The sequence below is a fragment of the Sander lucioperca genome, chromosome 12, assembly GCF_008315115.2.
Source record: "Sander lucioperca isolate FBNREF2018 chromosome 12, SLUC_FBN_1.2, whole genome shotgun sequence".
Taxonomy (NCBI): domain Eukaryota; kingdom Metazoa; phylum Chordata; class Actinopteri; order Perciformes; family Percidae; genus Sander; species Sander lucioperca.
The window spans coordinates 4,301,787-4,327,143 of NC_050184.1; the positions used below are offsets into that span (position 1 = coordinate 4,301,787).

At 39.1% G+C, this 25,357-nt stretch overlaps 1 protein-coding gene across 1 annotated transcript; it reads right to left on the reverse strand.

Moving 5' to 3' along the window:
• Window positions 1–13,883: 13,883 nt before the first annotated feature.
• hsd17b10 (hydroxysteroid (17-beta) dehydrogenase 10) lies at window positions 13,884–21,380 on the reverse strand. The gene is made up of 6 exons (XM_031312341.2): window positions 21,251–21,380; window positions 19,223–19,387; window positions 16,054–16,218; window positions 15,303–15,431; window positions 15,092–15,200; window positions 13,884–14,398 (listed from the first exon to the last, which is right to left on the reverse strand). Exons 1-6 carry the CDS (start codon window positions 21,272–21,274, stop codon window positions 14,208–14,210), a joined length of 783 nt encoding a protein of 260 aa, XP_031168201.1. The 5' UTR covers window positions 21,275–21,380; the 3' UTR covers window positions 13,884–14,207.
• Window positions 21,381–25,357: the final 3,977 nt, after the last annotated feature.

Here is a 25,357-nt window from a genome sequence, read left to right on the forward strand (position 1 = left end):
TGCATAAGTACCAATTGAGGGTACTTTTACTTGAGTATTTCCATTTTATGCTACTTTATTCTTCTAATCAACTCTACATTTCAGAGGCAAACATTGTACTTTTACTCCAATACATTTGTCTGAAAGCTACATACTTTTCAGTACTCAGTACCATTTGTTAATCCCCTTCCTGTCCAGTGAAAAACCACATATCTCTAAACTTGTTGATTTTGAATATTTCTGATGAACTGAAATATAAAGGTGTTTTTCGAAACAGTAGCATGTGCACGTGTGCAGGAAAAAGGAAGAGTGGGAGAGAATGCTGAGTGTTAAAGAGAGGGGAGATAGAGAGGATCTCTCTCTGCTGGGCCTCAGCTCTGAGCTGACACTTTATTTTTACAGTCTACGTTTGACACTTACGACATTTATCTGGAATGGCGACGCATGAATGGAGAGACTTGGACGTGGTGTTCAATGATTAATATGGCAATAATGTGTTTGATCCTGATGACCGCCTATTTCCTATTGAATGTCACAATCAGATGGTCGAGAGCATATGTATATGTGAGGACCAGGTCATAAAATAAGTTATACTGTTTAGTTCATAGGAAAAGCCACCACCCATATATATTATTTAATATTATTTATTTCATTTAATTTAATTGCATTATAACAGTTCATGTTTATTAAAATGTGCATTGCTTTATGTTGCTCCCTTCAGCCACAGGAGGGAGTATACCCTTAAATGAGCGCTTCTGTCAGGAGTAAACAGAGTCAAAGCACTATATTGTATGGTAGTGCTAAGAGCAAACGCTGGACAGAAATGTGTTAACAATGTAAGCAATGTCTGTGTATTTTGCAGGTAAGAAAACATAAAATGGGTAATAAGCAGATGTGTAGCATGGTGTCAGGAGATTGTAGTGATGGTGGGAAAGTTGGCCGTATATTCCGACTGTGTATGTTGAAGTGACACGTAACTTTTGTTGTTAGCCATGTAAATGTAGCAGCTAAGCTAACTTTTGCTGGGACCCAGCGTTGCTATATTTTATGTGTGTGTTTGAATGCTTTTGCCCAACTGTGAATGCAGTCATGATGAAACAGAGAGCCACAGTAATAGTTTAACTAATATGTATTTGTTTTGGAAGCAAGTTTTGTTTAACTGTCAGGAGAAAACAGAGTCAAAGCACGTATATTGTATGGTAGTGTTAAGAGCAAACGCTGGACAGAAATGTGTTAACAATGTACGCAATGTCTGGTATTTTGCAGTGCCAGTAAAGGAAGACAATACTAAGTCACACTGAGTCCTTATTCACGTGTGCAACATATACTTAAGTAGAAATCTGAGGTACTTGTCCTTAACTTACGTACTTCCATTTTATGCTACTTTATACTTCTACCTAACTACATTTCAGAGGTAATATTGTACATTTAACTCCACTAACTTTATCTGATAGCTTCAGTTATTTTTCTGATGACAGTTTTTCATCCCCTTCCTGTCCAGGAAAAACCATGTTTCTCCACATTTGGTGATTTTGAAATTGAATGTTTGTGATAAACTCAAAGACGAAGTGTTCCTTGGTGTGTTGAGAAAGTTCTCCTCCCTCTTAAGCTAAATAAAGTCTTTAAAAAGCCTCCTGGATCAGCTGGAAAATGCATCGTCACAAAGCTGAAAACAAGGCTGTTTTTCCTGACACCATGAAGAGTTTTAAAAGTTTTTAGAGATACGTGGTTCTCACAGGACAGCGACGCTACAAACATACAGTATGATGATCTTATAAGATATGATGCATTGCTGTAGATTAAACTACCAACAGTATATAAAGGAGTTCAAATGAGCACAACCTCAAACATCTACAGCAGTAAAATACAACATACACATGAATGCAGCAGGAATATTAATCCAGAAACATCAGATAGAAGAGGAACACACTGACAGGGAACACTTCACTGCACATTATACTTTTACTTTTCCTTTATGTAGATTGTGCTGATAATACTTACTATAAGTAATGTTCTGAATGTAGGACTTTTACTTTTATTTTACAGTGTGGTATTAGTACATTACTTCATCTGAATACTTCTTCCACCACTGATTTTAACCCTTTTTCACAACAGAGATGTTGACTTGTAACAGCAGGAAAAGCACATAATGTATACTAATATCATTAATAATGCAATGCAACAATTACAGTTTTTCTCAATTGTTTACACACAAATACTGGTACTTGAGACACAATGACCACAACATGTAACTCATGCACCAACCCCCTGAACCAATTCTGCTAAACTACAAGCACAATTCCTGCTTTACACTCAAATTGCAGTTCTAAAACACACTTTTTTAAAAACACTACACACAATTCTCTGCATTTGGCACAATTTTCATGAAGAAAATCTCTTGTTTTCACAAGGAACACACTGCCATTCAAATATGCACACTGACTCATCACATGGGCAAACACCCGTCACACAGTTTTACAATTAGCAATTAGAGCTTTAGCATAAAAGGGCAACAGGTGAGCTCTTCTGTTTTGGAGAATAGTTTTCTGCCTGGAGATGGAAAGTGTATGACCGAAATCCACAAACACGTATAGCCCTTCTCCAAGCTATGGAAGACGCATGTGGAGATACAGTATAGCAGTTGATGCTTTTCATGGCCGGATTCGCCATGCAAGGCGATATTTCCCCCGCTGCTTGGCCAGGGAAAACATTGCTTGTGATGTGGATGAGGTGCTGTGGCCAGACCGAAACAGAAGAGAGGATGCAGCATAGTTTATTTGTTTTTTTTACTGTAACTGTATACAGTAAATTCTTCTGTTGTTTTGTATGTAGACCACTGTATGTGCAACTTTGTGTTGGTTGGGATGTACACTATGTACATTGTTTTTGTGGGTATTTGTGTGTTCTAAGTATAAAAACAATATTCTCAAATATTTTACAACACACTTATGTATGTACTGTCTGTAAGTGTAACACTGAACAAAAAAAAAGGCCTACATCATTATGATGAATGGAGAAGAAGTGTTTTCCATTCATCATAGTGTTTTACATTGAGCACATCAGTGTTGTAACTGGTTGTTATAAATGTCTATTCATATGATGGTTTGTGTGTGTCATTTGAAAACAAAATACCATTTTGAGAAGAAATAACATTGTTTTGTAAAGTTTCATATTGCAGGAGAATTGAGGTGTTTTGCCCATTGTGTGTGTGTGTGTGTGTGTGTGTGTGTGTGTGTGTGTGTGTTTTTCTTATTTGTGTGTAGAGTTCTGACAGTATGAGGCATGCTTTCAGAAAATGTGTGTAAACAATCGAGAAAAACTGTAACATAGTTATTACAGTTTTTTCCAACTGCTTACACACAAAATCTTTTCATGTCACACGATTTTTGAAACCTCTCACTCAAAGTGTAAAACTACACAGCAAATCTACAAAACCATAAGCTATTTCTCAGCCTTTCACTCAGTTTTCAATTGCATAAAACATTTTTTTCAAAACACTACACACAATTCTCTACCTAAGACACAAAAATCTAACAGCTTTCCTTTTCTAAACACAACCAATCAAAATGCTACACTTATTTACCAGGGCACACACACACACTCCTCACATCCTCAACACATGTCACACATGTCATAACTGAACACTAACCAATCACTGCTTTAGTATAGGCCTATACATAGGTCAGATTACCTGTTTTGAACAATGGATGCCAACAATAGACAGAGAGCAAGGGGAGGAGGAGGGACAGACAGGACGACAATGAGGAGGAGGAGGAGGGAAGAAGAGGAAGAAGGAGAGCCATCTCTGATGAGATCAGGGCCACACTTATTCCCCCACTTATTAGTTTACATGTTTGTACTTTTGTTTTCTTGTTTCATGCTACTGTATACAACACTGTGCTACTCTTACAAACGTAATGTTTTGCCCAATACATTTTCGAGTGCACTTTTCAACCACTTTCAGCAGATATCTTTCTTTCTAGGACACTGTAAATGTAGATATAAACCTATGAAAGACAAAAGAGCTTTAGATTTAGTGTAGAATTTACTATTATGAAAAAGGTTTTTGCCATTTGATGCAAATACTTCATTTTGAGATGTGTTTATGGTATTTTGAATGCAGTGTTTCATTTTGAAGGAGATGTGAGGCATTTTGCATTTTGTTTGTGCAGTTTTTGGAATTGTGTGTAGAGTTTTGAAAAAAGGAGACATAGTTTTGAAAACGTGTGCAAGCAGTTGGAAAAAACTGTAGTTACATCTGTCTTTGACAAGTCAAAATCTCTGCTCTGGGAAAAAAAGTGCTTTTTCCTCCTAGTCATGTGCGTAGTATAGTAGTTTTTATATAGTAGAGTAACAACACTGATTGGACAGAGTGTAATGCACAAAGAGTAGGATCAAGGCATTTTATCATGCTGCTCTTCTTCCACACAGTTTTGTTATTTCATAATCCCAAACAGGTTTTACCACAGGTTAAACACCTTACCTCCTACATTTGTTAGCAGACCTTATTAAGGAGTAAAGCGCAAGAGAACAAAATTTAAACCTTTCTCAGGATGAGAGTGTGGGTGAGGCAATTGTAGGAAGTTTTTACTTTTGCTTCTGTAACTGTCAGCTGTAACTGTCAGTCCTGCGAAAAGTACCTTTGAAACAACCTATAATAAAAACCATGTCCCCCATAACTGAGTGTTTGACTATTTGCTTCCTGTCTTAACTTTTTATCTTTATGTAAATACGACCCAACCCACTTCCTCTCTGTCCCCCTTTGTTCCAAACTGTTGATAAAAGTTAGTGTTTTACTTTCTGTTTCACACACATCTCCTGTAGATCAAGCAACATCATTCGGGTAAGTAATCCTTCATGTGAAGTTTATTATGCAAAACAGAAATGTATACACGTATATAGTAATATTGGTGTTTTACTAAATATACAAAATGTTAGTTTGTATCAGCAAATTATATTTTTAATTCACTAAGGTCCAAGTATGTATCAGTGATTTATACTTTTCTTATAAATTACTTTCTTCTTACTTTTTCTAATTCAGTTCAGAATAAGGAAATCTTACTCCCATGTATTTCTTGTTTTAATGTTGAAAATCTGACCATTAACACAATTGTGCTGGTTGATCATTGATGAACAAATATTTCTATATATCATACCTGTAATTTGCTATAGATCTATACAGAATATCTACACTACCGTCATTACGTTTATTTCATTTGAGGCAGTTCCCACAGGAAAAACTCTAGTTCTAATCTGCTGCCGACATTTCTTCTTTTTCTTTCTTAGAGTCTTAAGTATAAACGACAGAACCCAGGTAGGCAAACGTCATCTCAAAGAAATAGTATATATATATATATATATATATGTGTGTAAAGTTTGAATATATTGAATGAATGTCTGAATATATTGAATAAAAGTCTGAATATATTGAATGGACCTTGAATATATTTATTGGAAGTCTGAATATATTGAATACAAGTCTTAATATATTGAATGAACATTGAATATATTGAATGAAAGACTGAATATATTGAATAAAAGTCTGAAATATTGAATGAAAGTCTGAATATATTGAATGAACCTCGAATACATTGAATGAACCTTGAATATATTGAATGAAAGTCTGAAGAAATTGAATCAACGGCGGAAAGTCTGAATATATTGAATGAAAGGAGTGTTGAGTGAGCCTGATGAAAGGGACCTGCCTGACCAAAGAGGTTCCTTTCATTCAGTCTTCCATAATAAAAAAGTGAATAAACTTCTTCATTGGGAGAACGATACTGGATATGGTTACCGTTACCAGTGTTTTGGCCAATACGTGCATTCACCAGTGTGTTAATAATCTCTTCATTGCTCAAAATTGCTGACACTAGATTTCTTGCTGATTTGCTCATAGTGTCACACTTTGATTAGGATTAATCACAACGAAAACACAAGATGGCGGCAGACAATGACGTCAGATTCCATTTCAACTTTCATTCAATATATTCAGACTTTTATTCCTTATATTCAGACTTTCATTCCATATATTCAGACTTTCATTCCATATATTCAGACTTTCATTCAATATATTCAGACTTTCATTCCATACATTCAGACTTTCACTTTCATTCAATATATTCAAACTTTACGTATATATATAATAATTTCGGCATGCCAATATATATATTTAGGGCTTCTGAGGAGACATAAAATAATGTTTAAATGTTTAATTCACTTTAAGTTAATTTCTAACTTTACTGACTGAAAGTGAAACAAAAAGCTGCCAAATCTCTATAGTCTATAAATCTGGAGCTTTTGAAGTTATGACAATGTTGTGAATTTGACATGTTTTATGTGACCTTCATGAATTTAGAAGAAAAGATTAACTAAATAGGAAGTAAACAAAGTTTCCTTTTTTTTCTTTCTCAGACATGGAATATGAGGGTAAGTAAAGAAAAATCTTTTAATTTTGTTACTACACTAGGCTGTTGATTATTTTAGGACTAGTGTTGATGTCTGAAGAACATGTTGTAATATCTATGAGAATAAAGTCTGAATTTGGAGAGCAAAGGTCATGAGATAAAAATAAATACAACAGTTTGGGGTTTTATGAAAATAAGGGATATCTGAAGTTATATTTTAATTAATAAGTTTCACCACTAAATAAATACGGTCTGACACATCAGTACCTCATTATTAAAAGCGTTTATGCCATTGAAACATTTAAGCTTCATCAACCCAACAAATGATAATAAAAAATGTGGACTGATTTGTTTGGCACTGGGATGAGACTGACAAAAAAAGTGACAAAACAGGGCTATTAGGTCAGGCTGCGTTCACAAACACTGCTGCCGTCCTCAGCTGGCCCGGCAAAAACGCAGGTCTTCCTATTCATTTTGAATGGGGGTGTGTTTTGGCGTTGGGTTCCATAGAACAGATCTAACTTTTGGAGAAACCCAACCCGACATCATGCTGCAGTGGCCAATCCTATAAATTTGTTGGTAAATGCTTTGTATCTGACAATGTACCTCATCATAAAATTATATTTTTTGTAACAAAATTCTTGAATAGCCTGTATAACAAGCTCACTCTCAAAATGTTACTTTAAAATGTCATTTTTTTAATTCTTCCAATTATACTTAAACCTTTCCTAGTGGTACGGGATGTTTCCGTTCACTGTTCATAGTTATTGTGTACTAGGGGTGCGTGATATATCGACTTAATATCGTTATCGCACATTGCGCAATATTATATTGAAAGTGTCGCAATAAGTATGCAATATTTTGTTTATATTGTGGAGCGCTGCGTCCCGTCCGTTGGCTGTGTGGCTTAGTTGTGTTCGATTTAGAGCCCGCTTGAAACGCTATAATGATCATCATTTCATCGGCCAATTACCGTGCCACTTGAAACGCTATAATGATCATGTTTCATTGGCCAGTTACCGTGCCACTTGCACATGTTAGCGCACGTCAAACCCTATGTTGCGTATCACATGTGTGCATATTTCAACAGAGTGACAGTGTAAGTGAAGAAATAGATAGAGACAACAAAACGGAACGAATCAGAGAAGCGAAAGAAAAGTTGTGTATATGTATACTGTACAACCAGTAAAGCATGTCCTGTTCTGTAGACATGGTCGTTATTTATTTATTCATGTTGCACCAGTCCAATATGACCGTCAGTTGAAATAAACCTTGTGTTGTATTTGTTATGAATCTATTTTGATGCGTTTTCCCATAACTTTTGTAATTTTACATGTTTAAAAATATCGAAATTAATATCGATATCGCAATATTCATAATCGATATCGCAATATCACATTTTGTCAATATCGTGCAACCCTACTGTGTACCTACAAATTAAAACAGCAAACGTGCATTTGTTTAACAGCGTTAAATAGAACAGCCATATTTTATAAGATATAATGTGAATCCATTCATGGGAATATGTTGATAGGTAACATTTTGGTAAAATTGATGTTTAGTCCTCTTTGAGATTAAATGTACTATCTCTTTATTTGCAGCCCATGCAGTTGAGAAAGCAAGTGCAGAAGTTTCTGTTGGAACAGCCGGTTTGGTGGAGATGATCGACACCTTTGACCGGCCTGGTTCATCTATTGCTGTTGGTACCTACGCAGATGCCGGGGTATATGCAGATGGTTTAGAGGATAAACCTGGGAAGCGTATTCCCAAGGCAGGAGTGTACGCTGGTGCAGGAGTGGGCCTTGCTCGTGCTGAATGGAGCGTTTTTGAGGCACAGGCCAAAGGTCCCAACGCCAGCGCAGGAGTCGGAGCCTCTGCAGCCTCTCTCAGTGCCAGAGCCTTTGCCAAAGCAGAAGTGGCCAGTGCTTCAGCCTCTGCTGGTCCGCTGAAAGCTACAGCCGGTCTGGCAATAGACACCGGTGTCAGCGTCGGTCTGACAGGTGTAGAGGCAAAGGTGCTGGGAACCGGCTTCTCCTTTGGTCGTACAATGGGCGGTTCTCTGTTTGGCACTGGGTTTGAAGTTAACTTATGGTAGACTGGAGCCAAATGAAGCTCTTTGTGATTGTGTTCTGTGCCTTCTATACCAACAATAAAAGCATTTGAAATGTGCAGCATTTATAAATTAAACTTAATTAATGAAAATCTGTTAAATTTGTTAGGTCAGCACTGTGGAATATTAAATCATCTATTTTTGCTCACAACATCTTAGCCTATCTTACCCTCAGCTGTGCATACACAAGGTTATGATCTTTTTAAAAAAAAGAAATGTGAAATTAGTTGTGCGATCAGGAGGATTTGAAAGACTCTGTATGCCAATAAAATTTTTACACTTTCTGAAATAGATAATCAAACCCATTGGAGGTTTATTATAATCTTGATTAGTTTATAAACCAACCAAGGTGGAGTTCATAAAGTACTGCAATGCTCTGAATGATGTACAGACATTTTTACACACTTTCTCTCACACAAACTTTATATATGGTGTTTGTGATCCATCACAGTTTATGATTACTGTAAGCTGCTTTCTACAACAAACCTAGCAAGACACACACACACACACACACACACACACACACACACACACACACCTTTATTGTAAAACCTGCAATTTCCCTTACATTTTGACCTTTGCTTCTAGAGGCCTAAACTGTCAGCTGTAACTGCCATTCCAGTGTATGGTACCTTTGAAACACGCTGTAATAAATCCATTTCAATAATGTCACTGAGCGTCTTGGGTTTATCTTAATGAACAGATTATTTTCTCCAATATATTTGATAATATTTCAAATAACTTACATCAATTAAACATCAACACAGGTAACAAGTAGAAAATCCAAAACAACAGGGACAAACCAGGAACACAGAAACTCACAGTAGGAAAAAGACTGGAACGTGCACGTGCGCGCGTGCGCGCACACACACACACACACACATACATACGGTTAACATTGTCTGTTTCTTTAGATCGTGGAGGCTAATCTTAGAACATGTAAATAAAGAAATAAACAAAATCACTTCAGATAAGTCATACATGAGCTCATTCAGAGTGTCAAATATCCACTAGTGGAAGTACTTAAAAAACGCTGAAAAAACGCTAACTTTTATTTTTAAATGATTTATTTTTTTGTGAAGTTGTTTTTTATCTGTGTTATCCAGCTTCTTTTCTTCTCTCACTCAGGAGAGAGTTGTCCTGTGTGGTTTTCTTTTAAAAAAAATATAACACATAGTTGAATTAGTTTTACATGTTATCCATCTGTGTGTTTTCTGTGGAGGAAATGTTATCACCAACTCTTTCTTCTCCTCTATCTGCCTTTCACAAGTTTATAAATATGTTATGTGATTTTTACACTTTTGATCTCTGTTCAACAGGGTGACCAGTAATACAGAACAAATGTCACATTAATGACATTACTCTAATCTACATTCTACATACTGTGTCAAAGGTCCCCAAATGTTTTCAAACAGATTGTTGATCTTATAATGAGAATTTAAGTCATATTTTCCAGAGGTAGAGGTAAGGACCGTTCTTTAATCCAGTTACTGTAATTATCTAAAACTCAGACCTGTTGCTTATTTTTCTACTAAAGCTGATCCTGTTGCAGCTTGTCTCCCCGTGTCTACATCTCTATGGTTACAACACGAGACATTGTGGGTTATGGAGACCTCACTCTCATGGTGCCTCATGCTGTTCTTCACATCCTGCACACACAGCAGACATCTCATCTCCCAGCACAAACATGGTTAACATATCACACCATTTTGCTTGACTTGACGTATACATCACTGTAAAGAGATGCCACTTTATTCGCAACTCCACTCCAGCAGATGGGGAGCCATGTGACTTTCTCCATGCTTTTAAGGAAAACGTGAAGAAGATTCGGGAGATTTTGATGACTTAGTGGGCATTCACACCGCCGCAGGGTTGTCCGGCGGGGGGGGAGTGTCAATGAAATGGCCCATTTGTTTATGTCCTGTAAAGAAAAGAGACAAGGAGACATAGGGAGTGCTTTTTTTGTTGCAGGAAACATTCAACTGTTAAACAAAGTCCCGGGCAGTTCAGAGCTTGCGTTTGGTGTTTTAAAACTTTCTTGTGGCAGCAATAGAGGCAGTAATGTTTCCTGTACGGGATTCTCACACCGCCTCAAACCAGAGCTCAAAACACACCGACAAGTCTGATCTCCGTTACATGATTGGCCACCGCAGCGTGACGTTGGGTTGCGTTTCTCCAAAAGTTGAGTTGGTCTTTGTTGTTTTTTTTGCCTGTGTCGGTCGTGTTGAACACAGCCTGTTGAACGCAGTCTTACACAGGAGCATTTAATCAACACTCAATTGAGGAGACAATTAAGCAAGGCAGTACAGTTTAACCACGATGTGTTATTGTGCCGTAACGTCACAACTCTCTGAAGTTCTGTCTTCCTCAAGGTGTATTTAAACTCGTGCTGGAGGCGTTAAGTTTAACTGAACCTTTAAGGTACCTCCAACCTCCAAAAGGAGACAGTCCTGAGACAAAACATTGCCTTATCATACAGCTGCCTAGATTCCCTGAATATGTACAGAGACAAACATAATTATACATGAACAGGTTTGGTTATTAGAGCCTGGCCCAACATTCTCGTCCCCTGACCTGTGACCTATGAATGACCTGATGTTGTCTAAGCTTTCCCTTTGTCTCATCATACCACAACATGGTGTTTCCAGAAATTCCCCCACACATGCAGTTGAAGAAGTGTGTACACCTGGACCATATCTCACTAATCAACTTATTATCTATATTATTATCCGACCCAGTTTCCACAGGAAAAGGGGGTTAGGGTTAAAAGGGGGAATTGTTGTGTCAAATTTATTTCTTTAGTTCGATTTCAATTCAATTTTATTTATAGTGTCAAATCATAACTGTAGGTCTAGACCACACTATAATTTACAGATACTCAACTATTCCCCCAAAAGCAAAGGAAAAACTTCCATTTAACAGGCAGAAAGCTCAGACAGAGCCTGGCTCTTGGTGGGCCGCCATCTGCCTTAAGTATGCTACTGTGTAATGGTATTTTTTCTTATTTTGCTTACATTGCGAAACCTGGCCCTCGACTGAACCCTGTGGTTTACTCTGCACACTTGTTTATGAAACCGGAAGTTGTCGTTTGAACATGGTGCACTGACTTGAAGCTAAAAGATGAATATGCAGAAACTGTTGGCAGTTTTCTAGACAGTGTGAATGGTTTGAGGCATTTATTTGTCAGACTCTGAACCACCTTGTGTTGTACAAGTTTCCTTTTTTTCTTTCAGCCATGGAATATGAGGGTAAGTGGACTGATATGTTTGGCACTGGGATGAGATGGACAAAAATCATGCTGCAGTGGCCAATGTAACTAGCGATCAGACTTGTAATATTTGTTGGTAAATGTTTAAAGCCTAATGCTTTGTCTTTGACAATAATGCACCTCATCAGGGTTCAAAATTAACTTTTTCGTCCACCAGCCAAATGGCTAGTGAATGTTCAAATTTTACCAGCCACTCAAAAGATTACCATTGTTTTTTGGCTGGTGAGTGAAGCAAATCTACCAGCCAATTGCATATGTTACCAGCATTTGGCTGGTAAATGGTGCTAATTTTGAACCCTGCACCTCATCATAAATTATATTTTATATTATATTTTTCAAAATTCTTGAATATATCACAAACTCACTCTCAAAATGTTACTTGAAAATGTCTTTTTTTGTTTTTTCATTCTTCCAATTGTACTTGAACCTTTCCCACTGGTACGGGATGTTCTTGTTCACTGTTGATAGTTATACCTACGAATAGTAGTGAGCAGGGGCGTAGCACAAAATTCTGGGCCCTCCAGAAAGGCATTCTCTATGGGCCCCTCCCCGCATCCACTGCTATTCATTCTAGCATCTTTTTGGTCCCTCCTCACGAGGGCCCTGGGTAGTCAGTCCCCTTTCCACCCCCAGTCGGACACCCCTGGTAGTGAGCTGTAATCCGTAGATAACCCAATTGTGAGCCAGGAGGCGGAGCTTATTACGACCCATACTGGCGTTTGTAATGCGGCGACCTCTAAAGGCCGTATAAGTAAAGACGGGAGCAAAAGAGTCCCTTTAAGAATGGATGGGTCAACAAACACAGGACTTTGACCCCATGTAAAACCAAAAGTCAAAGTTATTTTTAAGTAAACTTATGAACTAATTTCTGTACTAAAATACATCACTGTCATATACTTATCTGCTTCCAGTAGTTACGTATGAAATAGTTATTTTGACCCAAACCCTGATTTTTACAGCATTAACCACGTGTTTAAAACATGTGCATTTGTTTCATAGCATTAAATAGAACGGCCATATTTATCCATATTATTATCCTCCAGACCCCGAAGGGTTAAAGTTAATGGTGTTTTATCTGGCAGTCTTTTATCTTCTACCTGTCTACTTAATGTTATTCTGATGTGTGTACATTGTTTTTCTTGAGCTGCTGTAACACAGGAATTTCCCCAGTGTGGGATTAATAAAGTCTATTTTATCTTCGCAGCACAGCAGTCTTAGCAGCTGAGCAGACAGAGAGCAGAGAGGGTGACTCGGCAGTCTGCCAACTTGTTGCTCTCTAATACAACCGATATAAGCTGCTCTGTTTAGGCGACAAAACGTGCATGCAGGCTGAAATTCAACCGTGCGGTTTTGCCGGGATTAAGTTATAAGCAGAAGGAAACTCTGCTAGCTGGTAAGCTAATGTGCAATGGTAAACACTGCAGCTTTAACGTTAATGTGTCCACGTTCACCTCAGCTCAATGGACTGTCCATCCCCACGTGCAAAGCTGAAGTGATGAGCAAAGCAACACTAAAGCACTTTTCCTCTTCGGTCCCCCTACAGGTTGGAAGCGGAATTGTCATTACCTTAACCGTCGTGTCTCATTCGAACTACAGATCCGCTACCCGATCTGGCAAACTTGCATAGTGCGGTTATAGCTGATAGAGGGCCGCAAAGCGAATGCAGTAGTGCCGTTCGCCCTGTTACGAGTTGATGAACCACTGAAATGATTTTGGAAACATTATTTTAAAGGTACAAAAGAATCTTTGGTGTTGCTTTAAGTTTGTTTTTTCTCTCCATAAACTCTTGAATGTAGAATAGAAGACAGTCGATGACGATAACTACACGATTATTGCTTTCATTATATTTCATATCACACGATATCTGTTCTCCTGTAACTTCCGCGAGCAAAGAGCAAAAAGAAAAAAATAAATAAAAAATATGCGGTAGCGGCACGTCACCGCCGGTATTGCGGTGATGCGGTTATCGTCACAGCCCTACTCACAACATCTTAGCCTTTCTTACCCTCAGCTGTGCATACACAACAGGTTATGATCTTTTTAAAATACAAAAATTTGAAATTAGTTGTGCGATCAGGAGGATTTGAAAGACCCTGTATGCCAATAAAATTTCTACACTTTCTGAAATAGATAATCAAACCCATCGGAGGTTTATTATAATCTGGATTAGTTTACAAAACAACCAAGGTGGAGTTCATAAAGTACTGCAATGCTCTGAATGATGTACAGACATTTTTACACACTTTCTCTCACACAAACTTGATAAATGGTGTTTCTGATCCATCACAGTTTATGTTTACTGTATGCAGCTTTCTACAACAAAACTACACCAGGTAGCCAGGCACACGCACACTCAGACATAAAAGTGTTCTTAATTTGAGGAAGGTGGTGATCAACGCCTTGTTATCGTGGCCCCGCAGACACACACACACACACGCCGTCTGTCTCAGGGCTGCATGCGAATGGCTCCGTCCAGTCTGATCACCTCCCCATTAATCATGGGGTTCTCAGCCAGTGCTGTCACCAGGTGGGCAAACTCAGCGGGGTCTCCCAGGCGCGAGGGGAAGGGCACCTGGCGGGCGAGGAAGGAGCGCACCTTCTCTGGTAGACCAGCCAGGAGGGGCGTGGAGAACAGACCTGGAGGGAGAGACATTTAGCCAATAAAGATAACTCAGATCATATGATTGAACATGGGAAACAGGGATAGAATGCCACAATTATTGGAAAAGAAGATGGAAAAGAAAACATGTGAAAATGTCCATTGATATGTTGCCCAGCCCTACCATGAACACACAGTGTACTTTATTTTTGACTCAATCCCACATACAGCATCCTGCTCACTAGAGCACCAAATGTGGATTACTTTGTAGCTGAAAATAGTTCCCAACAAATGCACTATTTCCTCCTGTTTGAATAACATTTCTTAAAAAAAATACAGTGCCCAGCTGTTTCAGGAACATTACTGAGCTCTTTTTAAAAGTGAAAGTAAATATTCATACCTTGTTTTTATAAAGGGTTAGTTACATTTCGGGAAATACCCATATTCAAGTTCGGGCCCAAGAGTTTAGGCGAGAAGATCGCGACCACTCTCATGTCTGTACGTTAGATATGAAGCTCGCCAGCAGCCACTTAGCTTAGCATAAAGACTAAAAACAGGGAGAAACAGCTAGCCCGGCTCTGTCAAAAGATTAAATAAAAATCTGCCTACCAGTATCTCTGAAGCTCACAAATTAACACTTTACATCTTGTTTGTTTAATCCGTACAAAAACCTGAAGTATGAAAACGTTGTGTGATGTTTACACTCTTTAAGGTATGTACAGTACACTAACCGGGTGCTATGGTGATGACTCGGATGCCCATGGGTGCCAGGTCTCGTGCGATAGGGAGGGTCATTCCAACGATGCCACCTTTAGAAGCCGAATATGCTGCTTGGCCAACCTGAGGAGAAAAAGGAGAGCAAAAAAAAGAAGTTGATAAACGGAGCGACAACTTGGTTATTTCTTTTTTTTGTGTAGGTTTGCGTGTGTGTTTTCAAATGACCTGTCCATCAAAGGCGGCCACGCTGGCCGTGTTAATGATGCAGCCTCTGTGGCCATCGGCATCAGGCTCGTTCTTCCCCATCGCACCCACAGCAAGGCGAATCACATTAAAGGTTCCTGCGATATTCACCTGCAGGAAATACACAGAGAAAAGTCCAGCGGTGGGAGAAGTATTCAGATACTTGACTTAAGGAAAAGTACTAATACAATACTCCACTACAAGATAAAGTACTGCATTCAAAATAACTTCAAGTATTATCAGCAAAATGCAATTCAAAGTATCAAAGTAAAAGTATTTTTACTTTGCTGCATTCATGTGTATGTTGTATTTTACTGCTGTAGATGTTTCAGGTTGTGCTCATTTGAACTCCCTTATATACTCTTGGCTAGTTTAATCTGCTGCAAAGCATCATATTCTATAAGATCATCATACTGTATGTTTGTAGTGTACTTTCTCAACCCGAACAAACTCTTCATCCTTCAGTTTATCACAAACCTTCAACATCAACACATCTGGAGATATGAGGTTTTCACTGGACAGGAAGGGGATGAAAAACTCATCTGCTGTAAAATTAACTACTGCTGTCAGACATTAAAAAGAGGACAATATAAACCTCTGGGATGTAGTGGAGTAGAAGTATAAAGTTGCATAAAATGCAAATCCTCAAGTAAAGTACCTTGAATTTGTACTTAGTTACTTCCCACCCACTGGTATTTGTTTTTCTACTAGTGTTTTTTTTAGTACATCTTACATTGATTACACGCTGGAAGTCCTCCAGGCTGTGAGGGAGGTCCTTCTTAAAGTTGTACGTTTTAACAGCGACAGCGATGCCGGCACAATTAACTGCCAGGTCCAGCTTCCCAAACTTCTCTCTGGCCAGGGACACGGCTGACTGCACGTCTGCCTCCGACGTCACCTAAGAAACGACAAGGCCACAACACAAATAATCACCAAACATACATGTGGAAATACACCAAATGAAGATAACTTTTTTTTTTGGTTCATTAATTTTGCATTCAAGAACTAAAGAAAGGTCCGGTATAAATAATTTGGAGCTTGAACTCGGCGTGTCAACAACATGTACCACATTCTGTAGTGTGGTAGTGTTGGATGACGTGTGGGTGCCATCTGCTGGAGCTGAGAGTGTATTAAAGCTCCAGTTTACAGCCTTCAACTGTATTTTATGGTTTTTATCTTGCAAATTATAACAAGGGCAAAAAACTCAATTCATTCCCATGGCAATAACCTAATCAGTCCCTCCAGGATTTCGCAGCCTTTTTTTGAGATTGTTGCGGCCCAAAATGCCTGATTTCGCAGGAGCTTTCGTAAAAAATTGCGATAAAAGTTGCGATGTCTTTTGTATGTTTGTTGCAATGAAGTTGCGTGAGACAGTGAAAGTTGCGATTTTGTTTTTCTATAGTTCTTTCAAAATAAAAAGGAAACTTGTTTTGGGGAGAATAAAATTACCCTGGGCTGAGTTTTCCTAGTAACCTTACCTAAAAGGCTCAGGATGCTGTAAATGTTGGTATAATATGAAAATGGCTGGTGGATTTAAGACAAAAAAATAATAATTTATTGAATGAATCAAATTTGAACATATCTGTCAGTGGCTTGCTGATCTTTACATTGTTAGTTATTTTCCTATCCTGGCCTGGGACACACATTCATACGGTTTGATAATACTGACTTTAACTTATCATTGCACTTACAATAACGAGCATAGCTGTCCTCAATTTAGGTCATCGTGTCGTCTCATCTCCTTTTTCTCCTGCACCCACCGTGTGTGTGTTGTTTGTGTGTGTGTCTGTTTGTGTGTGTGCAAGCGTCAGTCGCGGGGGGTACGGAGCAGCAGCCCCACCCGCTGCAGAGAGCCGACAGCCAGGATGGAAACGGCAGCAACTTCAGCGACTTTTAAATCGTTAAAGTCTACATTGATGTTAAAATGTATCGGACGGTCTGAAATCTTTTGCACGGTCTTTCGCTGTACGTTTTGTTGGTAAATGAGTCACACACACGTCTCGTCTTCATATCAAAAACAAGGAAATGATCGACCCGTTCTCACTCCCGATTGGTCATTGGCTCTCAGAGTGCACGTGGGACTGCTGTGATTGGTTGAAGTCACGGGAAACTTCAGGTTATTGGTCAAATGTGCGGAAAAGTTGCGGTGATTGGTCAAAATTGCGAGTCGCACCAAATTCGCGTGATTGGTTGAATTTGCGTGAATTGCCACGATCGCGACATCGCGAAATCCTGGAGGGACTGCCTAATTAAATAAGATGTGGGGAGGGGCATGACTGGAAGAGGAATATATGTGAAGTACTGTGCAGTAGTTTCATTTATTTATGACATTAGGCCTTTTAGGGAAGTGCAACATACTCCTTTTTACTGTATTCCATGTATTGATGTGTGCATGTTATGTGTTAGATAAAGGGAGCTGTAGAGGTCTGGTTCATTGTTGTGTATTATGTGTCGATATGCCTGTACTGTACAACAAATTGCCTCTCGGGGACATTAAAGTTAAAAAAAAAACTAAGCCTTAGTCTACTCTAAGTCTAATTTGGTACTAATAGGCAATTAGTACACCTTCTCTCTACGGAGATAGACCTTTGGTTGGTTGGTTGGTTCGTCTTTCCACTGAAATTAATCACTGCATCTCGATGCGGACCTGGACGATTCTGCATCGATGCAGTGACAGACCATAATCGATTATAGCCTACTGATGTTGCTTGTTGATTTTTCCGGTCGGACTACTTGAATTTGTTAATAAAAACCACGTGTAGCAATATATAATAATATTGAAGAGGTAACACCAAAGATCCTTTATACTAAAGATCGCCAATGGTATGCAACGGTACACACTTCCTGTCTCCTAAAGGGGCGTGGCCTCGTTTGAACGCGTAGTGAACGTCATGTGGATGAATGAAAAGTCACATTTGAATAATTTATTAATATGTTCTTTTGCTAACGTTAGATAGTTACACAGCTAAAAGACATATTTAGCATCCCGGAGATTAGTTTTGTTAGGGCGTTCACGAACGTTAGCTGACGTTAGCTTCTCCGTGTTGCCAGATCTCGCGAGAGTTTGGTCCTGAGACAGAAACAGGTTATAAACAAAGTTAATTTTCTCCTGATGTGTCCGTCTGAAAAATGTTAGTGTCAGAATGTTCTGGAGATATGTGGCTTGTGAGAAATGGGTCCAAGATCTACTTTGGTGAGTATGGGGTGAAATGATTCGCTCATAATCTGTGTTCACGTTCACTTCTCCCGTTGGAATCAACACACTCAGGACCTGCCGCTGGTCTCCTAAAGAGGCGTGGCCGTGGTGGAGCCCTAGTGACACAGACACAGGAAACTAGCTCGAGTTGGGGCGTCTCGGTTCTAAACCGTCACTGGTAACGCATCGCGGTGCATCGTGATATTGAATGGATACGAATCGTTGACAAGATAATCTTAAATCGAATTGAATCGTGAGACAAGTTAAGATTAACACCCCTACTGGTTTGGTTTAAAATAAACCCTTAGTTCACCCATTTACATGTGAAAATATGCTAGCTCTTTGAATGGAGTCTGGTGGGTTTAGCGATGGCGATTTCAGAGCCGTTTCATGTTTAATAAAAAGGTCTCTCTGTAGGGATCCTTTTCATAATGTTGCCAGACACTTATAAAAACAATCTGAGCCCGTCGGTGGCAAAAAACAGCATTTTTAGTGGACGGAAATTAATGACGCGCAATTGCCTCATAGGATTGCATTGCAGCCCGCTTCGCAGCTTCTCGCTCGCTCAATACTTGACCAATTTTCTGTTCATATTAGTTACTTAGACACCAATGCATGGGAAAATGGGGTCCAGTTTGAAAAACCCTTTATCAGGCCATACAACAATGACAGCAATGAGATCATGTCTGGTGAGTTTTGGACTCACGTCTGCAGGAGCGAAGGCACAGCGGTCCCCCAGACTGGCTGCCAGAGCCGGTCCATCAGACGAAGGCAGGTCCAGGATCACCGCAGACGCTCCGTTCTGGATCAGCCGCTCCACAGTGGCCCGGCCCAGACCGGACGCACCGCCCGTCACAAGGCCAACCATACCCTATCACACACACACACACACACACACACACACACACACACACACACACACACAGACCATAGGAGGGAGGGGAGTACAGGAAAAGGGAAACAGAAAAATTAAAACAAGTTAAATCACAGGGGAAAAACTGGTCACTGAGATACATGGGCGTTGATTAATGCTTAGAGTAATGTAAAACGTGGAGGCATCACTTCAGCATTTGGGAGTTGGACAGCTGGGAAACTTGTTGATCAAAGCGAGTCGTGAGCTATTCCTTAAGTAGTTATCTCTAAATTGGAGTGGAGAAGAAGTATGAAATAGCATAAAGAAGAAATACTCAAGTAAAAGTACAAGTAACGTAAACTTGAATTTGTACTTAAGCAGAGTAACGTTAAGTGTGTCCATGTTGGGACAGCGTTTGCGGTTATTGGCCATATCCGCTCTGATGACTTTGATAAGAGAAAGCACTAAGAAGGCTGTAATGCTGCGTTCCAGGCAACCTGTAACCCGTGTTTTCACAACCTTCTACCCATGAAAGTGCCCTGGAACGGCAGTCAAACCCGTAGCTTACCACCCATGAACTCGTACCAGATCGTTGTACTCCCAGTTACAGTTTTTGACGTCACACACACATAAACCTCAATGGCGACCCCTGTTGATGCTGTACAGACGCCGGTGACTAACGGTGAGAAATAGAAATAAATAGACATAAATAGGCAACGTAAAGTAATTCCGCACATTATAATCAAAACAATACACATACGATTGTGCACTACTACAGGTTATGTTTATTAAATGAAGCCCAAAATATGTCGCCGACTAGAAATCTCTAGTATCAGCTAGTGCTAGCTAATGTCAACGTTAGGTAGCCGCTAGCTAACACTAGCTAGAAGGGTTTGTCGTGACTTTGCCTGGAACGCTACCAAGTCATGAGTCGTGACTTGAAGTCGTAATTTGGGGGCTAAAAAACGTGTCTGGAACGCAGCATAACTTTCCAATCACAGTGAAAATGAAGACGCTTTTACTGAATAATTTTGAGTTTTTGAAGCATGTCATTTTATCTTAATCTTTTATCGTTAGTCCACTGAATACAAAGCTAAAGTAAATGAAAAAACACTTCAATTTTACACCCTTAAATGAACTTAAAAACATTACAACGTCATTAATGTTTGTATTTAAACTGATATTCTGATAGAATATTAGCCAAAAAGTGTCCGAGCATGGACAGCATTCCGGTTACTTGAGTAATGTAACGTTATGGATCTTTTTCACAGCAGACATTTTGACTTGTCATAGTAGGAAAAGCACAGCTGAAATTGATAACCTTAACAATGGCTCAATTCCATCAAGTGTCCCAGTAAGCTATTTCAGTGAGTCAGCATGCACAATACCAGGGCCTCTCCTAAGTGGAATGCAGCCATCATTAATGGCTTTGAATACACCTGTGCTTTTCCTACTGTGACATGTCAACATGTCTGCTGTGAAAAAGGTCTATTAAGTTACTTTCCACCGCCGGGGATATCTCAGAACCAGGGCAAATAAAGCGAGAACGATCTGCAAGGCCAGAGAGCACTCAACGCAAGTGACGAACTACATTATGTTTGTGCTTTAGGTGGACTAACCCTTTAAAACATTTAAACTCCTGACCCAAATGTCAGTGAAAGCAGAGGTTAGCAAACACACTGCTGAGGGCGCTGCTGTGTGGACTCATTGATCTCCAACATGTTAGCTACATAATCAAACTTCTGAGCTACCGAGGAAAACTAGCTAACAGGGAGAAAAGAAAAACACGCACATAAATCACAACACAAGCGTGTTAAAGTAAAACGCGTCATATTATCTCAGAGCATATGTTGTAAGTCATGCAGTGTTTTCTTTCCTCACCTTGACACACCGAATGTTCGCCATGTTGGTTTGGTATTAGAAGAGGAGTCGCTGCTAGTCTTCTTCTGATTGAGCTTTTTTTTCATTTGGCAACGTAACGGTGCATTACCGCCACCAACTGGTAGGGAGTTTAGGACTTATTAAAATAAAATAAATTATATTTATATATTATGTTATTTACATTATATTATTGTAATTATGTAGTATACAAAAAAACAAATATGTATTATTTTAGATTATTCGAAGTAACCGTGGTCTGACTTAATGACAGCTTTGCACACTCGGCATTCTCTCAACAGCTCACCTGAATGCATTTCAATTAACAGCTTTGTCAAAGTTATATTTCTTGCCTTCTTGCCTCTTCTTAGTGCCCGGGGGCCACCAAATTATGACAAAGATATATATTTTTGAAAGTTTCTTATTTCAAAAATTAAAATAAGTCTGAAAATTAAAAAAACCCATGAAATTAAATTATTAACACAAGATAAGCTTACTGTAGGTACCTATGGTAGCCATACAGTTAAGCTTGAGGAGTCACTGTGCCTTCTAGATGTATGTTTAACATTTAAACATGATGCATACATAATATCCATTTCTTTCCATCCATTCTGCCTAGTTTAATATGCAACTCAATTGTATACAATATATGCAGTGGGGCCCCTATACTCGGTCTCTCTTTCAGCTTAGGGGTCCTTGGCCTAAAAGACGTTGAAGACCCCTGCTTTAGAGACCATCAGTTGTGTTGGTATACAGTAAATAGCCCTGTTCCACTCCTGTAGTAATCCATATTTTGGCAACAACCTCTCAACTGAGTAAAGAGAAATGACAGTCTCTCATTACTCTAAGACATAAAGGTCAGTCAATCAGAATAGGAAGGCAGGAGTTACCTTACAGTACAGAACAAAAACCATTGGATGAGAAGGTGTCCAAACTTTTGACTGGTACTATATAAGATAGATCAAATAAACATATGCAACCTGTTATATTTATAATTCTTTATTTATTCCAGCACCATTTGCACTTTTGCATTCATGTTTACAATCCCCATCAAGTGGTTTACATGTGTATTTGTATGCATATGTACAGTATGTGTATACACACTTTTTTTTAAACAAACATATCTGCGCATATTCAAATGTTTATATTTACCTTGTTCAGCTTTGTTGCTCCTAACAGTTTCAGTGGAGGCTCAGTGAATGGAAGTGGAAAAATATTATCAAAAGATCACCACATATATGTGATTTGGTTCAGAGATACAGTAGTTTGTGACTTTCCCAGAGTTAGAAACTAATGCCTTATACAGACCTTTTTCATGTATTTGGTATAGTCTGAAGTTATGTCAAACAGCAGTATTAGGCTATCTTGGCTCAATTGTTGAGTGTAGACCATTCATGATCCCATAGGCATTAAGGAATTGAGTGAAACTAAGCAGGTAGAGAGCGCTTCTTGCTCCAAGCTTTGTCTGAGGGGAGGCCCACAGTCTCACACTAATCTGAAAAAAACCCTGATCTACAGTTTTCCTGTCTGCTAAAGTCACGTCTTCCTGTTTTAAATAATGTGCTGTTTAGTCCTGCATGACTTAATAAATCCTATTCTGGATACTCGAAGAATCAGATGTACTTTGGTGCATAGCCTAATGGTCACAATAAAGACAGTAAGAGAAAAGGAAATACACCTATATCTAGACTGTTTATGAGACTTTTATGGAATAACATTTCACCTCATCTGGGGTGAAGAATAACCTTAACGACCTCAGTTAAATACAGTAAACTTTCGATATTCGAAATACAGACTGTGAGAGAGCTCTTTAATTTTGACTCCTCTTTGGCCTTAGCGTGGATGATGCGGAGTGGACGAGCACATACGCCCCGCCCGCTTTGGTCTGAGTTGACCAATCAGTGCGCGTTTCAGGGAACGCCCCCTCCGGGCTGATTTACAACATGAATGAGGGATGTTGTCCAATCACAGCAGCTCTGCAGCTGCACGAGGTCAGCTCAGGCGACCAACTGATGCATCAGGAGACAATGTCCACTACATGGTTTTAACAAGAAAGGCATACCAACTTTAATTAGTGGTGAAAGTACTTAGATCTTGTATTCAAGTAAAAGTACAAACACCGCAGTGAGGAAATACTTTGTAACTAGTTAAGTCATGCATTCAACTACCAGTAAAAGTACAAAAGTATTAGCATTAAAATATACTTAAAGTACCAAAAGTAGTGAAATGTAGTGGAGTGGACGGTTAAGTAGCATAAAATGGAAATATTTAAGTTAAGTAGAAGTACTTCAAAATAATATTTGAGTATGTATATTATACCCAACCTATTTCATCATTGCAGTCATTAATCCTTCACTTGACTGGCTAAAAATCACAAAACAAATATCCCAACATGACATATAGCAAAGCACATAAACAACAGTTATTAAAGATATCTCATTTATTTTAAAGTTGATGGAAAAATACAGCATATAAAATATCAATATATTATAATATTAGGGATTTCAGGCAGGACTTCACCTATTTCCAAGGTGAATGAAAAATGTATATAGTAGAATGCAACAGTCCAAAAGCCAAAGATATTTAGTTTAAAGCTGCAAAGATTAGTAGACTGACAGAAATGTGTCAACCTTTTTTGATATTTCATAAATGGTTTGTCATTTTTAAACAGTAACTCTCCATTAATTCTCTGGTTGCAGCTTTTTATTTTTTATTTACGATACATTATTCAATCACAAAGAAAACTGGTGTCCCTAAAGGTTGGATTTTTCCTAATCTTTGTAATTAAGGCATTAAGATCAATTTCCAAAAGATGTTTTTTATTCCTCTTTTTAGTCAACTTTAGCATGGGTGTGTAAACTTATGCAAGCCACTGTATATACACAAAACACTAATCATGTAATGCACTGTCTACAGAGAACCTAACCATCTTACTCGTAACATGCAATGAGGGCGGTCAAAAAGGGAAAGGATGTACATGTCTGCACCCTAGACTGCAAGGTCTGCGCACACTGCAAAGCTGGACCATAGTGCATTTTGCTGCCACATTGTGGAAGGCAGTAAGTTGTATAGTTGTATCTCCAAAATAGGGGTCGCAATATCCCACCCCTCACAACAACACAACTTACTACCTCACCACAACACAGCTACAGACACGTCTGCCCTGGCACACGGTAAAGACGTAGTAACACCAGAGCCAGGTTCTGTCAAAAAGTTTCTGCCTGTTAAAGGAAGATTGTCCTCGCCATTGTTGCACCAAAGTCACGCTCCTGGGGGAATTGTTGGGTCTTTGTAAATTATAGTGTGGTCTAGTCCTGTGGATTTGTGGGAGGGCAGAACTCAACTCGTTCCACCCTCCTGTAAGTTCAAATCTTAAAATTTAAACGTGTACAACTGAGCTGCAATTTTACAGAGCAATATATTCTCAGTGCATATTGGTGTCATGTTTGCAGCAGGGGATTCTCCTTCTGTGGCCGAGGAACTGAAGCTGAAGTAACAGAAAGACTGAATTCATGGGAGAGGCGTTGTCTCCTGGCCGCTGTCCAATTTCTCAACAACCAGGGACACACCCAGGACAGCAATACACCGAATATAACCGGCGAAATGAATGTAGTTTGGGATATAATTTTTGGAGCACTGTTGGTCACCAATGGCAACAGAGAGGCTTCAGTCACGGTGGCAACTGAACGCAAAATGTGGATAGGCAGGCGGTCTCCGTCATGTAGGTGATGGTTTGGGTTGCCGTGAGAAAGACAGTAGGCTGTATAGTTATCTCCCAGATCTGGTGTGATCCTAAAACTATACAAACTACTACCTCATCCCACAGCTCCCCCTTCTTCTCTGGAGTCCAAATCATTAAACATCTTGACATCTAAACAAAAAAACTGCACTACAGTTAAACAAATAAGCCCTGTTATCTTGCTCGTTTGTTTAAACATATCTAACAAGGACACGAGTGAAAGGATGAGACGTGAGAGAACAGAAGAGGTGACCAATCCTCAGAAAATGATGTAGCCTACTTCTCCAGAGGCTTCCTGTCCCTGAGGCTCTCCAGCAGTGTTGCCAGACGTACGATAATGATCACATTTGTACAATAACCATGCCCTCTGT

Coding starts and splice junctions, on each gene's coding strand:
- hsd17b10 (XM_031312341.2), bottom strand. CDS start 21,274: ATGGCGAACATTCGGTGTGTCAAG. Junction 15,432..16,053: donor ACTTCCAGCGTGTAATCAAT/GTAAGATGTACT, acceptor TATTTCCTGCAG/GTGAATATCGCAGGAACCTT. Junction 15,201..15,302: donor TGGCCGCCTTTGATGGACAG/GTCATTTGAAAA, acceptor TTTTCTCCTCAG/GTTGGCCAAGCAGCATATTC.